Consider the following 14,831-nt stretch of genomic DNA (forward strand, 5'->3'; position numbering starts at 1 on the left):
GAACTTATGTAGTAATAATAATAATTATTATTTTAGCCAATCAGAATTACTGAAAGCTATCATATACAGCACTTTTGAAGTATCATCCAACTTTTTTTTTTTTCTCTCCCCATCATCCACTTTTCTGAGCTCCATTGGCCATAGTGACTGATTTTATCTTTCCTTGTTTTTTCCATCAGGTTTTAAAATCAGTTATGCTTATAGCTTTATTTTTATCCTTTTTTTTTTTAAGATTTTATTAATTTAAGAGAGTGCAAGAGCATGAGCAGGGGGGAGGGGCAGAGGGAGAAGAAGAAGCCAACTCCCCACTGAGCAAGGAGCCTGATGCAGGGCTTGATCCCAAGACCCCGAGATCATGACCTGAGCCAAATCAGATGCTTAACTGACTGAGCCACCCAGGCACCCCATATTTCTGTCCTTCTCCATGTATCATTCTCTTAGCTATATCCAGTAATACACAGGGGAGTGGGTATGTGAGAGGCATCATTTTCCTGTGTACAGTTACTTTGAGAAAACAAATAAATGTAAATAAAATGTGCTTGGCTTTTTTATTCATAGGCTACATGCTTATTCTTATTGATCTTTGATAGCTTTGCCTTTTAAACCATCATTAAAGAGAATTAGCATCCTCAGGCTAGTAAAAATTTCTTTTCTGCTTCTAGATGGGCAATAGCAATGACATTCCTGTTAACATAGCTTAAAATTCTTTGAAATTGATCCTTTTTCTCTTTATTTAACAAAGTAGGTGAGATGCATGTTAAAACAAAAATGTTTTTGTAAGTGAACCTGTAATTAAAGCCATAAAGCTTGTGTGCTTCACTCTGAAATACAGCTTGTGCCTTAGATACCAAGCCAAGACCTGTTGTGTCTAGTTTAATTGTAATTATAACATGGGATTTAAAAGCATCACACTTATACATTTAGTTTTCCCACTCCTTCAAAGCAAATTATAGCTATATTATGATTAAATATTTGCCTTTTGAAAAGGGTTAGGTTAAAGTAATTTGATCATAGCATTTCTGTATTTAAGTTGTTTTGTGGGGGCAAATCAGAGATACAAGGTGCTTCAAATTTTTCAAATCTTTATTGATGAATCTCCTGTAGTTTATCTTCTTTATTGTAGCATCTTATATGCATTTTTTTGAAAATTGCTACTTAAGTATTTCATTATAGGAAATTGGATATTCAATGACTACTTTTTAAAATAGTTGCTGACAAAAGATTGCTGATAAATGTACACCAGCATTAGAAATGTTTACATTACATTGTCTCAACTGGCTCACAAATAGTAGATTAGGCCACCTGTGGTTATAGAAGTTAGATTTCATAGATCTCTTATATCAAATGTGAAAATCAAAGAGGGAGCACAAGGAAAATATTGACAGTCACATGAATGGAACGTGTTGTGAAATTTGTGTGTGTCATTAAAAATGCCCTGGAGATCTCATAATCTGGCTGACTCCATACTTGAAGCTGTATAACCTGCTGAGTTCCTTTTTCAAATGATGCTTCTTATGCTACAAAGTGAGTATTGTTTTTTCTGTGACACCTTTGTAAGAGGAAGTCACTTTTGTGTTCATTATTGTAGCCGGCTGATGAAGTACGATTTGGGCCATGATAGTTTAACCCCACGGGTTCTTAACAAGTTAAACATCCCCATGTTACCACTAATCCATGTTATTTCCTTTTCGCATCTTGGAAGCAGGAAGAAGTGGACTTTAGGCACTGGATTTTATTTATAGAAATGTGATTATAATTTCTTACTGTATTTGCTCTTACAACCTTTAATTTTGAAATTTTCCTTTCTTATTTCAGAAGCGGAAGTGTCAGAACAGTCCACAGGTATAACCCATCTTCCTCCTGAGGTAATGCTGTCAATTTTCAGTTATCTTAATCCTCAAGAATTATGTCGATGCAGTCAAGTAAGCACTAAATGGTCTCAGCTCGCAAAAACTGGATCGCTTTGGAAACATCTTTACCCTGTTCATTGGGCTAGAGGTAGGTAAATGAGACTTCTAGTTTGTTTTAAAAAAATAACATCAATCCATTTTTAAAAAATGATTACTGTAGACATTAATAAGCAGGGTCTGGGAGGGAAATTCTGAGAGGTTGACCAAAAAGTAGATTTCATAGATGCTGTGTTTTTTTGTATATACTTTGAAAAACTAGCAATGTTGAGGTGTTCATTGGTGATTTTTGTGATGTGTGCAATTTCTTTTTAAAATAATTGGTAAAAACAGTAGAGAAAATGCAAAATAATTGGCAAAATGTTGATAATTATTGAAGATAGATGATGAGGTCATGGCTATTCATTATGCTACTTTTAAAATTCTACTTCCTCCTACTTCTGACTGTTTGGAGCTAAATTGAAATTGATAGGTTGTCAGAACAGCTTTAAATAATTAGATTGAATATTTTAAAAATACAGAATTCTAAAACATTTAAAGATGAAACATTATGGCTGCCTTGCTAGTAGCTCAAAATAATGTTTTTGTCTGTAGCATATTTTTTTGTGATTGGTAATGCCTTACTCTACAAATCACAATTTCATATTTATTTCATTGTGGTAAGTTACTTTTTCATGTAAATAGTTAAAGAGAATTTCCTTTTTATGAGCATAAAGTGCAGTCATGGAGTAAATACAAGTACTATGGCATACACTATTTTGTATGAAACTGAATTAAAACCGTTTCTTTTAAGTGACTTTTAACTTCACATTTACATTAAATTTTTTTGTTTTCTATAATTTGTCACTTTGATGTGGAAATATATATTTCTCACATAATTATAAATTTAAAAAATTAAAGTTAAAAAATTTTAATATTATATAGCACTTTTAAAATAGCTGTTGTTAAATATTTATTTTTTGAGCAAAGTTGTTTGAAGTATTGAGTAGATTTATTAAATGATTGGAATTTTTTTTTATGTAGAATAATTTTTCCTGTTATAGGAAAATGAAATATTAAGTGAAAGGTCAAGGCTAATGTGGATATATTTAATACTTTATTGTTTAGTTATATTTTTTAACTGTTAATAACTAATTAGTAGGAATTAATACTTAAGTACTACTTGATGTACAGATCAAATGTAAAAATGCTGTACAAGACTTCTATGTTAGTCACATCTTAAGTATGCTTTTTTTGTCTTATATGTTGAGACAAAAAATTTCAATAAAAAGAGTTTTTATTTTTGTTCTTTTTTTTTTTTTTCTAATTTATGGTTGTTTATTTCCAGTGACTCTTAATCAGAATTTATTTTACCACCCTCCAGGGAACATTTTGAAATATTTGTGGAGACATTTTTGTTTGTCCCATTTGGGAGGATTATACTAGCCTCCAGTGAGTAGAGGCCAGGGTTGCTGCTGAACACTGTACTATAATGCACAGGACAGCTCCCAATAGCAAAGAATTACCCAGCCCAGAATGTCAGTAGTGTTAAGATTGAAAAATCATAATTTAGGTGTAATGTTAAGAGTTCAATAAATTAATTCTGCATTGTCTCTCACTTCACAGTTGTATAATTTAATTACAATGTATTCTCCAGGATCTTTAAATTTATGCTTTAGCTTTACCTTAATCTTTCCCCTTTGACTGTGTTCCTACCTTTTGCTAAATTGCCAACTATTCACTACTGAGCAGAAAGTCTTTGCTTACTTTTATTAGCCATCATCATTTGGAGGGTATTGCTGGTGCCATTGTGAAGCCATAGTAAGGGAAAAGGTTAAGTTCTTTTCAATGATTTCTAAAATTGCATGTAAGACTATTGATAATTATTTTCCATAATTATTTTTAGTATGTCTGAAATTCCTTTGCCTATTATTTAAGTGTAATTTTTAAACCATAATTGTACATTTCTAATAATAACTGGCCCATTGCCTAGAGCTCAAGTATTTTCTGTGTGCAGACATTTTTACTGTAAATAGGTTATTTTTTTGTAATGGTAGCCAGTCTAATCTTATTTTGTCCCTCTTATTTATTTGTTGAGTAGGTGACTGGTATAGTGGTCCAGCAACTGAACTTGACACTGAACCTGATGAGGAATGGGTGAAAAACAGAAAAGATGAAAGTCGTGCTTTTCAGGAGTGGGATGAAGATGCTGATATAGATGAATCTGGTAAGCTAGATTTAGAATTAAAATTAGTACATGGTGCTTTAGCAAGTAATATATTTAATAGTTAAGTGCTTATAAAGTATTAGGTGTTAAGATTCACATACTTTGTGTCTTCTAAAAAAATTGGTGTTTATAAATAAGCCTAGTACTTTGTAAAATTTGAAAGAATAATTTAAAATTTATTGTTTGATTTAATTGTATACAAGATTATTTCCCATCTATTTTTATATTTAAATACTTAGAAAATAATGGCAGTTCTTACTGAAGTAATGTGCATTCATTACAGCACTTTGCAGTGCAGTTTACTGTGTGTGTGTGTTATTTTTTTTTTTTTAAAGATTTTGTTTATTCGGGATCCCTGGGTGGTGCAGCGGTTTGGCGCCTGCCTTTGGCCCAGGGCGCAATCCTGGAGACCCGGGATCGAATCCCACGTCGGGCTCCCGGTGCATGGAGCCTGCTTCTCCCTCTGCCTGTGTCTCTGCCTCATTCTCTCTCTCTCTGTGACTATCACAAATAAATAAAAATTAAAAAAAAAAAAAAAAGATTTTGTTTATTCATGAGAAACACAGGCAGAGACATAGGGAGAAGGAGAAGCAGGTTCCATGCAGGAAACCCGAGGTGGGACTCGATCCTGGAACTCCAGGATCACGCCCTGAGCCGAAGGCAGACACACAACTGCTGAGCCACCCAGGTGTTCCTTTATCCTTACCTTTAAAGAACTCATATGGAAAAGAATTTAGAATATGTAATTATTAATTCACAATATATAATAAAGCCATAGTAGAGGTGCAGAAAGATTCCATTTGCTATTTGGGAGTATGGAGAAGGAAGATACAAAAAGTGTTTTAGAGACTATTCTAGGAAATTACTAAAAATCAGTGAAATAGTAAAAAAAAAAAAAAAAATCAATAGGCAAGACATTCTAATACTTGGTAAAACCTAAACTGTAGGGAATTTTCATTTATAAGTTGCCCACTTAAAAATGATCAAACTGGGGGTGCCTGAGTGGTGTAGTCGGCTAAGCATCTGACTTTTGGTTTTGGCTCAGGTTGTGATCTCAGGGTGGTGGGATCGAGCCCTACTTGGGTTCTGTGCTCAGCAGAGAGTTGGCCTGAGTTTCTCTCTCTCTCCCTTTCCTCCTGCCCCCCCATGAATGAATGAATGAATGAATGAATGAATGAATAAATCACCTAATCTATCTTTTAAAAATATAGTAAGCTAGTTTGGGAAAAGAACTAAAGATGTGGAAAGGGAAGACTATAAATATAAAGATTATTATTATTATTATTTTTAAACTTACAGTTTCAGGAGTTTTATTTATTTTTTATAATAAATTTATTATTTATTTATTTATTTATTTATTATAATAAATTTATTTTTCATTGGTGTTCAATTTACCAACATACAGAATAACACCCAGTGCTCATCCCGTCAAGTGCCCCGCTCAGTGCCCATCACCCATTCACCCCCACCCCCCGCCCTCCTCCCCTTCCACCACCCCTAGTTCATTTCCCAGAGTTAGGAGTCTTTATGTTCTGTCTCCCTTTCCGATATTTCCCACACATTTCTTTTCCCTTCCCTTATATTCCAGTAGCAAGGTTACTTCTGTGAGTTGAATCATTACATCATGTTTTAGTTTTGAGCATTTAGAGGGTGCTACATAAGGGAGAAGTCTGTTCCAGCTAGATTTGGTGAAGCGCTTACCCTGTGGCAAGAACTTTTTTGGGCATAAGGTTAGTAGTGAACAAAATCGGGGAAAAAAAATGCTAGGCCTTAAAATTTGGAAAGCAAAGGGGTACCTGGGTGGCTCAGTCGATTAAGAGTAAAGTCTGCCTTTGGGGACATCTGGGTGACTCAGCGGTTGAGCGTCTGTCTTTGGCTCAGGGCATGATCCTGGAGACCCAGGATTGAGCCCCACATCGGGCTCCCCGCTGGAAGCCTGCTTCTCCCTCTGCCTATGTCTCTGCCTCTCTTTCTGTGTCTCTCATGAATAAATAAATAAAATCTTAAAAAAAAAAAAAAGTCTGCCTTTGGCTTAGGTCATGATTTCAGGGTCCTGGGGTCGAGCCCCACATTGGATGCCTTGCTCATTTGGGAGTCTGTTTCTCCCTCTGCCCCTCCCCCTGCTCATGCTCCCTCTCTCTCTCAAATAAATAAAATACAAAAACAAATTTGGAGAGGGGCTATAATAAACTCAGGCAAAATATTTGCTATGTTGGATAGTGTCAAGTACTGTGGAAAAAAATAAAAAGTGCCAGGAAGAGAGGGAAGTTAAAATTTTAAATAGGGTGATTGGTTAAGATCCTCTGAGAACTTTGAGCAAAACCCATGTGAGTTTTAAAGTCTTTACCAAACTTAGTGTATTTGTCTCAATACTTGAAGATAACCAAAGAATGCTTATCAATAAGCATTCATTTTGAGATGGAAAGGTTAAAGCTGTAATGATTGAGCCTTGATAAAGTAATAGATCTCTTTAGCTGTTTGGTGTACCTAAGAATAAACTTTGGATCTACCAGCTGTGATTTATGTTGGCACCTTTTCAGTTCAGTTATCTTTACTAGTCTTGCAGGAAGATACTGTTCTTCATAGGATGGGTGATTTTTGTTTTTTAAGAATTTCAGAGTAAATAATACAGATTTAGATAGGATCACAGAAACAAACAATTATTTGGGAATAAAATTATAGTAGAATAAATATGGCTTGCTAAAAGTCATTTTTATGTCTACGTCTTACATAGATGTCTGACTAAACAGGGTATTTAAGGTGAATCTGTAAACATAGAAGAACTATTAGTCACAAATTCGGAATTTTTCTTTTTATATTTCGTTTGTTAGTTGTACTCAGTTTTGTTTTAAATGAGACTTTCTTAAAAATGAGACTTTAATTTATTCTGTTAAACTGTTTTATGTTTAGAGACATTCATTTAGGTATTTAGATAAGCATAATAATACTGAGAAAGATGATACAATTATTTATTCTTTTTAGTGTAGTTGGTGTGTTTTTTTTCCCATTTATATCAAATTGGGAGTTTGTAGTGTTTTTGTTGTGTTGGTTGTTACAGTGCTGCATCTTATTGTAAACATCCTAGCTCTATAGAAATTATTAAGCAAAAACCAAAAGCCATGCTTCTTAAAAATTCTGAGGTACTTTTACTTTTGCTTGATTCATGATAATGAGGCTTGCCCAATTGTTTTAAATCTCTTCTAGCTCTATGTCCCTTTTATTTTACTAAAATAACAAATAATACTTTTTATTATGAGTCATTTTTCTTTTGATATCCTATATTTTCTTGAAGAGCTTCTACTATTCTTTTAAACATTCAGGGTTTTTCCAAAACTTTTTTTTCAAGTTCCTGAATCTGGGGTTATTTTTTCTCTCTCTGCTATACCTACCTTGATATGAAAATTACCTTCATCCTTGAAGCAAGTGGAAAAAAATCTTCCCTTCATTCTCATTGTAAACTTTTTTTTTCTTTTGTCTCTTTTTAGTTGACTGTTACATACTGAATTCTACTGAGACCTTGTTCATTGAAGTTGGCTTTACATACATAAGGGAATTGAAGAATAGCATGAAGTATTAAAAAGAGAAAAGGGGGCATCTGGGTGGCTCAGTCGGGTTAGGTGACCAACTCTTTATTGCAGCTCAGATCTTGATCTCAGGGGTGTGAGTTTAAGCCCTATGTTGGGCTTCACATTAGACGTGGAGCCTACTTAAAAAAAACCCAAAAGAATAGCAAAGAGTAGTTCTTATTTAGTGACTTGGTGATTCCTTGAGTAGCCTAATTATAATTAGTGGTATCCAATTCTTAGATTTTTGAATTCATTTTACAGAAGAGTCTGCAGAGGAGTCGATTGCTATCAGCATTGCACAAATGGAAAAACGTTTACTTCATGGCTTAATTCATAACATTCTACCCTATGTTGGCACTTCAGTAAAAACTATAGTATTAGCATACAGCTCTGCAGTTTCCAGCAAAATGGTATGTATAAATTGGCACTACTTCGGGTATTAAGAAAAAGTAGCAGTGATCTAAATTTGGTTTACCCATTTCTGAATTTAATAAAGGAAAAAAAAAAACCCCAGCTATTTACCCATGAGAGTGCCCTCCCATGGGCAGGCTTACACTGCTACCTTCTCATGTTATTTCACTTCAGTTTTCATAGTAATCTTGGTATATAGATACTGTGTACACATTATAGAAAAGGAAACAGACTAGGAGAGGTTAAACAATTTATTTAGTTTCACAGATACTAAGTTAAGTGATGAAGCCCAGGTTTATAAAATGCTTTTATGTAGGGCATGGTAAAATGGGCAAGTGAGATTAAATCACTGTTTTATAAGTCCATCTTGTAATGTCCTACATCAGAATCTCCTTGAGTATTCCTTAGAAATACGCATTTCCTGGGTCTAATCTCATGGTTACTAAAACAGATTCTCCAGAGTTTTAGTCAAGAATATATATTTGTAATGCAGAATTGAAATGATTTTTTACATGCACAGAAGCCTGAGAACCACTGGCTTATGTTATTTACTAAAAGTTATGTCTTTCTTAATCTACCTAAAAGTCTGCAGATCTTCATGATGATTTTTTTCCCCCTTAGGTTAGGCAGATTTTAGAGCTTTGTCCTAACTTGGAGCATCTGGATCTGACCCAGACTGACATTTCAGATTCTGCATTTGACAGGTTAGTTATTTTTGAATATTTCAGTGTAATGTTTTCTACCTCTGAGTTAGTAGTATTTTCTGTAATTTCTTGTTTGCATAATTGAAGTTTAATTGTACTGCTATTTTTTACTATCACATCTCAGTCATGTAGGGCTGTAACTTGATAGTACCGTCCAGGACTTTGCTTCTTGTCCATAGGGTCCAGCTGATCCAAAACTTCAATTTGCATCATCCTGTCATCTTTATAATCCTGTACTATGTCTAGACCTTTGAACCTTTCTGTGCAGTCAGTGTAGGATTGGCACTAATTTTTTTAAGATTTTATTTGTTTATTCATGAAGAGAGACAGAGATATAGGCAGAGGGAGAAGCAGGCTCCCAGTGGGACTCGATCCCGATCCCGGGACTCCAGGATCACGCCCTGAGCCAAAGGCAGACGCTTAACCGCTGAGCCACCCAGGCGTCCCAGCACTAAATGTTTTTAAGAAGTTTCCCGTTTCAGTTGGGCTCCAAATGCCAATTGGCAAAGCTTCCTCTTACATTCTTCATATTCCGGAACTGTAACATTTTCCTCAAGCTACAATCTTTATAAGTTTTATTTCCTTAGATGCCACTTTCCTTCTTATTCTACCTCACCTTTCTCTTTCCCACCCTCGCATTTATATTAGCATCTTCTTCCTGTTTCAGAAGGAGAGGTATACCCTTCTCTGGCTCTGGCTAACTCGGAGTTCCTAGAGCTTCTTTTAGATCTTCCTCTTTTAATTATTAGTTATTCTCTTTTGTTGGTGTGTGTGCAGCCTTTCCTTCACTGGTTCCTTTTTCGAATAATAAATTGAGGTCTCTCCCTTCAATACCTTTCTCCTCTCCTACCCTTCTGCTAGGCTAGCAGTACTTAGACCCCAGTTACTCTTACTGTCTTTTCCTATCCCTAGTATCTAAAATGATGCCTGACAGTAGGTATTCAGTAAATATTTGATTATATTAGATTTTAAATCTTCTAGTTCCCATCCACTCAGTGCAGTTAAATGGTTTTGAAGATTTTAACAATATCCACTAATAGTCTTATTTCTTAATTATAGTTGGTCTTGGCTTGGTTGCTGCCAGAGTCTTCGGCATCTTGATCTGTCTGGTTGTGAAAAAATCACAGATGTGGCTTTAGAGAAGATTTCTAGAGCCCTTGGAATTCTGACATCTTATCAGAGTGGCCTTCTGAAAACTTCTACGAGCAAAATTACTTCGACTTCATGGAAGAATAAAGACATTACCATGCAGTCCACCAAGCAATATGCTTGTTTGCACGATTTAACTAACAAAGGTATTGGAGAAGAAATGGATAATGAACACCCCTGGACTAAGCCTGTTTCTTCTGAAAGTTTCACTTCTCCATATGTGTGGATGTTAGATGCTGAAGATTTGGCTGATATTGAAGATGCTGTAGAATGGAGACATAGAAATGTTGAAAGTCTTTGTGTAATGGAAACAGCATCCAACTTTAGTTGTTCCTCCTCCGGTTGTTACAGTAAAGATATTGTTGGACTAAGGACTAGTGTCTGTTGGCAGCAGCATTGTGCTTCTCCGGCCTTTGCGTATTGTGGTCATTCATTTTGTTGTACAGGAACAGCTCTAAGAACTATGTCAGCACTCCCAGAGTCTTCTGCATTATGTAAAAAAGCATCAAGGACTAGATTGCTTAGAGGAAAAGACTTAATTTACTCTGGGAGTGAAAAATCTGATCAAGAGACTGGACGTGTACTTCTGTTTCTCAGTCTGTCTGGATGTTATCAGATTACAGACCATGGTCTCAGGTAAGTAATCAGTTGCAGAATATTAGGAAATGGGTATGTCCACATTCTCAAATGGAATATAACAATTTGAATCTAAGTCATTCCTTTCAGCTGATTTGTTTAACCAAGAGTTAACCAGAATCTCTCCTACTTCAAAGCATTAGAACAATATAAACTTGAGCTCAGAGTTTCATCTCAGTCTTGTGATAGCAACGCCTCGGTGGCTCGGTGATTGAGCGTCTGTATTTGACTCGGCGTGATCCTGGGGTCCGGGATCGAGTCTCACATCGGGCTCCTGCGGGGAGAGCCTGCTTCTCCCTCTGCCTGTGTCTCTGACTCTTTCTCTCTTTGTCTCTCATGAATAAATAAATAAAATCTTCATAAAAAAAATTCTTTGTGATATATAGAAGAACGTTAAGAATTTATTTTTTATTTTATTTTATTTTTAAAAAAGATTTATTTATTCATACTTCAGGGGATGTTGAATAAAGGTTCTCTGGAGATCAAAGAGAGAGAGAGAGAGACCTATCATTCAGTTGTAGTAAATAATCAGAAAATTTAATGAGGCAGGATACCTAGCTGGCTCAGTCACCAGAGCATCTGACTCTTGATCTCAAGTTTTGAGTTCAGGCCCCCATGTTGGGCATGGAGGGAGCACCTACTTTAAAAAAAAAAAAGAAAAAAACTTAATGTAAGAGATGACACTGAATTGAATCTTGAAGAAAAATGAAGGATTTTGATAGGTGTTAGTGGGATAGGACATCATTCATTCCAAGCAGTGGGGATTATTTGAGCACATAGGATACACAGTAGTAACTGTTATAGTTGTTGTTAGGTTATTTTATTGTTACAGCTGTTCTCAGCATTAATTACGTGCAATAATTACTTCATTTCCTTTGATAGGAACTTTTCAAAATTATTTACGTGTTTTCTCTTTTACCCTGTAATAGACTTGAATTTTATTAGGGTTCTTTAATAATGGGGTGCTAGGCATGATAATGAGAATTCATCCAACATAAAGCCTCTTTTCTTACAAGTACGATTTTTAGCAGATTATGTTGGACTCAATAGGGAATGTTTAGAGACTTGGTATTCTGGTTTGATCATAGTAAAGGATAAGTACTGGGCAATAGTAGGATGTGAGTGTATAAAAGTAGATTGATGATATATAAGTGGAAGGTTAAGAAAAGCAGAAAAATAGTATTTTTAGAGTAGCCTTCTACTCTATTTTTTCTTTAAGAAGTTAGATCCTTAAAAGAAAGGCATTTATATTTTAGGTGTACCCCGCATGGTTTAATTTACAGAAATGCTATTTGTAGCTAAAACTTTTATAGATAAAATCCTGTTTTAAATCTATAAAATCTTGTTTTAAATCTGAAAGGTAGCAGAAAGATCTTTGTAAAGGTTTTTGGAAAGAAAATAATTATATACTAATTTATTGGCATTTATACTAGAATTTGGCCTACTAAAAATCATTTTTTTCTACTAAAAATCTTTTTTTTTTTTTTAAAGATTTTAGGGTGCCCCCTAAAAGTAATTAAGGAAAGCATTTGGATAATATTCTTTTTTTCATTGGCTTATAAAATAAACACGTAGAGGTTGGTTCTTAAAGAAAGAACATCCTCGAAATGAGTAAATTGCTCAAGAGCTCAGGGAAGCAGTGTGGTCCTCAGCTGTTGATGGCCCCATTAGAAAATATTAGCAGTGGGGTTTGGCCCTGGAGATATGACAGTGGACATCTGAGACAGGAGTGCCCTTGCAGGGTGTTTCAGTGGTTGAGCATCTGCTTTTGGTTCAGGTAGTGATCCTGGGTTCCTGGGATTGAGTCCTGCATGGGTCTCCCCACAGGGGGCCTGCTTCTCCCTTTGCCTGTGTCTCTGCTGCTCTCTCTGTCTCTCATGAGTAAATTCTTTAAAAGAAAAAAAGTTGTTAAGGGGTGCAGACTTATATTTATTATTCCTTCATCATTTAGGATTTTCTTTTTTCTTTTTAAACTTAAAATTAGAGTTTTATTTTGGGGATTTTGGAAACTGTAGAATGTCTGTAGAAGTAATTTAGTGCCATTATATAGCCTTTAAGTCTTAAGCAAAGCACTGTTGAATTGTATTGGAATTGAGTAGCCAGAGTTTAGAGTTTTTGGTTTTTGAGAATGATCTACTTGTACTGCCTTTTAATTTTTTTTTAATTTTTAATTTTTAAAAAATATTTATTTATTCATGAGAGTCACTGAGATAGAGAGAGAGACAAAGACACAGGCAGAGAGAGAAGCAGGCTCCATGCAGGAAGCCTGATGCGGGACTCGATCCTGGGACTCCAGGATCACGCTCTGGGCCAAAGGCAGTCACTAAACCGCTGAGCCACCCAGGGATCCCTTGTACTGCCTTTTTAAGTTACAGAGCGACTATGTGGGAGAAGTTCTATATTTTACTTTTTTTTTTTTTTTTTGGTCATTGCAATCTTTAGCAGATGAAATTGATCTGTTTTCCTAGAGCAAAGAAGGATGGAGGTGAAACATTCATTAGCGCAGAGAGGTAGTTCTCAGCAGCTAGATTCTGTCCTATGTTTTATAGGACCCACTTGGAGCTCTGTTAGATTTTAAGTATTCTTATGCAAAATGTTAGAGAAAATACTGTGATTCACTGACTTTGGGGCTAGATAGACTTGGTATAGATTAATCCTGGGTTGTTTTTTTTCTACATGACTGGCATACTTAACCTGAGGCTTATATAAAATGAATAGGTGACACATAGTAGGTTTTCAATAAGTAGTAGTAGCTATGCATGATTAGTTATTTTTGATACGAGCCTTTGGAAATTGATTACATGTTTTCTCTTTTGCCCTGTAATGCAGTTGACCTTTGAACAATATGGATTTGAACTCTGCAGGTCCACTTAAAGACAGAATTTTTTTTTTTTTTTTGATAGAGTACATTTCTGTAAATATATTATTTCCCTTCCTTATGATTTTCTTTATAATTTTTTCTTTTTTCTAGCTTTATTGTAAGAATACAGTATAGAATACATCTGTAAAATCTGTGTTAAGTCACTGTTTATGTTATGGGTAAGGCTTCCAGTCAGCAGTAGGCTACTAGTAAATAGTTAAATGTTTGGGGGTCAAAAGTTACACTCAGATTTTCTGTTGCATGAAATGAGGATTATTGATGTGCTTACTGCTGTATCGTTCAGGGATAAACTATAGATTTGAATATTACCAGACCTCATTAATAACTGGATGTCAAATATGTTATAATGAAGAAATCACGCAGCACAAAACCTAATATTTCCCTGCCATTAAAAAAGATACTAAATATGAGATTATTAAAAAATCTTTCAGAAGTCATATACCAAGAATGTTCTCCCCTGAGGTAACTGTTGTTACTCTGATTTGGTTGCTGTGCATCATTCCATTAATTTTCTTTTTATTCAAACTCAAGTGCATGGATTGTAATGAAAGCAATAAAACAAAAGACAACCATATTCTCATTCCTTTTTAAACTTTTTATTATGTTTTTCAAATATGTATACCTGATAGAGTTTTAGTTTTTTTTTTTTTTTTTTAAGATTTTATTTATTCATGAGAGATACAGAAAGAGGCAGAGACATAGTCAGAGGGAGGAGAAGCAGGCTCTATGTTAGGAGCCTTATGCAGAACTCAATCCCGGAACTCCAGGATCATGTCCTGAGCTGAAGGCAGACACTCAACTGATGAGCCAACCAGGCATCCCTGGGTTTTAGTTTTTGAATATAATTTGGTTTTAAAGTAAAAGGAATTTTTGATTCAGTTTAAAACTAATAATCCATTTTCCAATATCATTATCTTTTTCATTACCACTATACCTTATTAAAACTTAGTTGTGGCTCTATTCAGTTGTGTTTTCTTGTTCTTTCTTTTCTTTTTTTAGTTTTATTTTAAGTGATTTCTACACCCAATGTGAGGCTTGAACTCAATCCTAAGATCAAGAGTTGCATGGTCTTCTGACTGAGCTAGCCATAGTGCTCCTTTGTTGTGTTTTCTTTTTAAAAAAATTTCAAATTAAAAGAATTTTTTTTTTTTTTACTTTTATCATTGTTTTATTTTGGGGGTGATACAAAAAGGTGATTTTATTAAAGTATGGGGACAGGACCCGTAGACAGAAAGAGCTGCTGCCACTTTTAAGTAGGCTCCATTGCAGAGTACCCCATGGGGTTTGAACTCATGATTCTGAGATCAAGAACAAGCTGAAATTAAGAGTCAGACACTCAGCCAAGCTAACCACATGCCCCCAGTTGCATTT

General features: G+C 35.0%; 1 protein-coding gene across 5 annotated transcripts in view; it reads left to right on the forward strand.

Moving 5' to 3' along the window:
- The window catches only part of FBXL5 (F-box and leucine rich repeat protein 5), a 43,920-nt gene that overhangs the window by 14,464 nt on the left and 14,625 nt on the right, over nucleotides 1-14,831 (forward strand). For all 5 annotated transcript variants that reach the window (XM_077877297.1, XM_077877301.1, XM_077877291.1 and 2 more), the window contains exons 5-9: nucleotides 1,816-1,998; nucleotides 3,988-4,113; nucleotides 7,941-8,089; nucleotides 8,712-8,794; nucleotides 9,854-10,579. In XM_077877297.1, coding sequence (XP_077733423.1) covers nucleotides 1,816-1,998; nucleotides 3,988-4,113; nucleotides 7,941-8,089; nucleotides 8,712-8,794; nucleotides 9,854-10,579 — 1,267 coding nt within the window. The remainder of the gene's footprint in view (nucleotides 1-1,815; nucleotides 1,999-3,987; nucleotides 4,114-7,940; nucleotides 8,090-8,711; nucleotides 8,795-9,853; nucleotides 10,580-14,831) is intronic.

This window comes from Canis aureus, chromosome 2, assembly GCF_053574225.1.
Source record: "Canis aureus isolate CA01 chromosome 2, VMU_Caureus_v.1.0, whole genome shotgun sequence".
NCBI classification, from domain to species: Eukaryota; Metazoa; Chordata; class Mammalia; order Carnivora; family Canidae; genus Canis; species Canis aureus.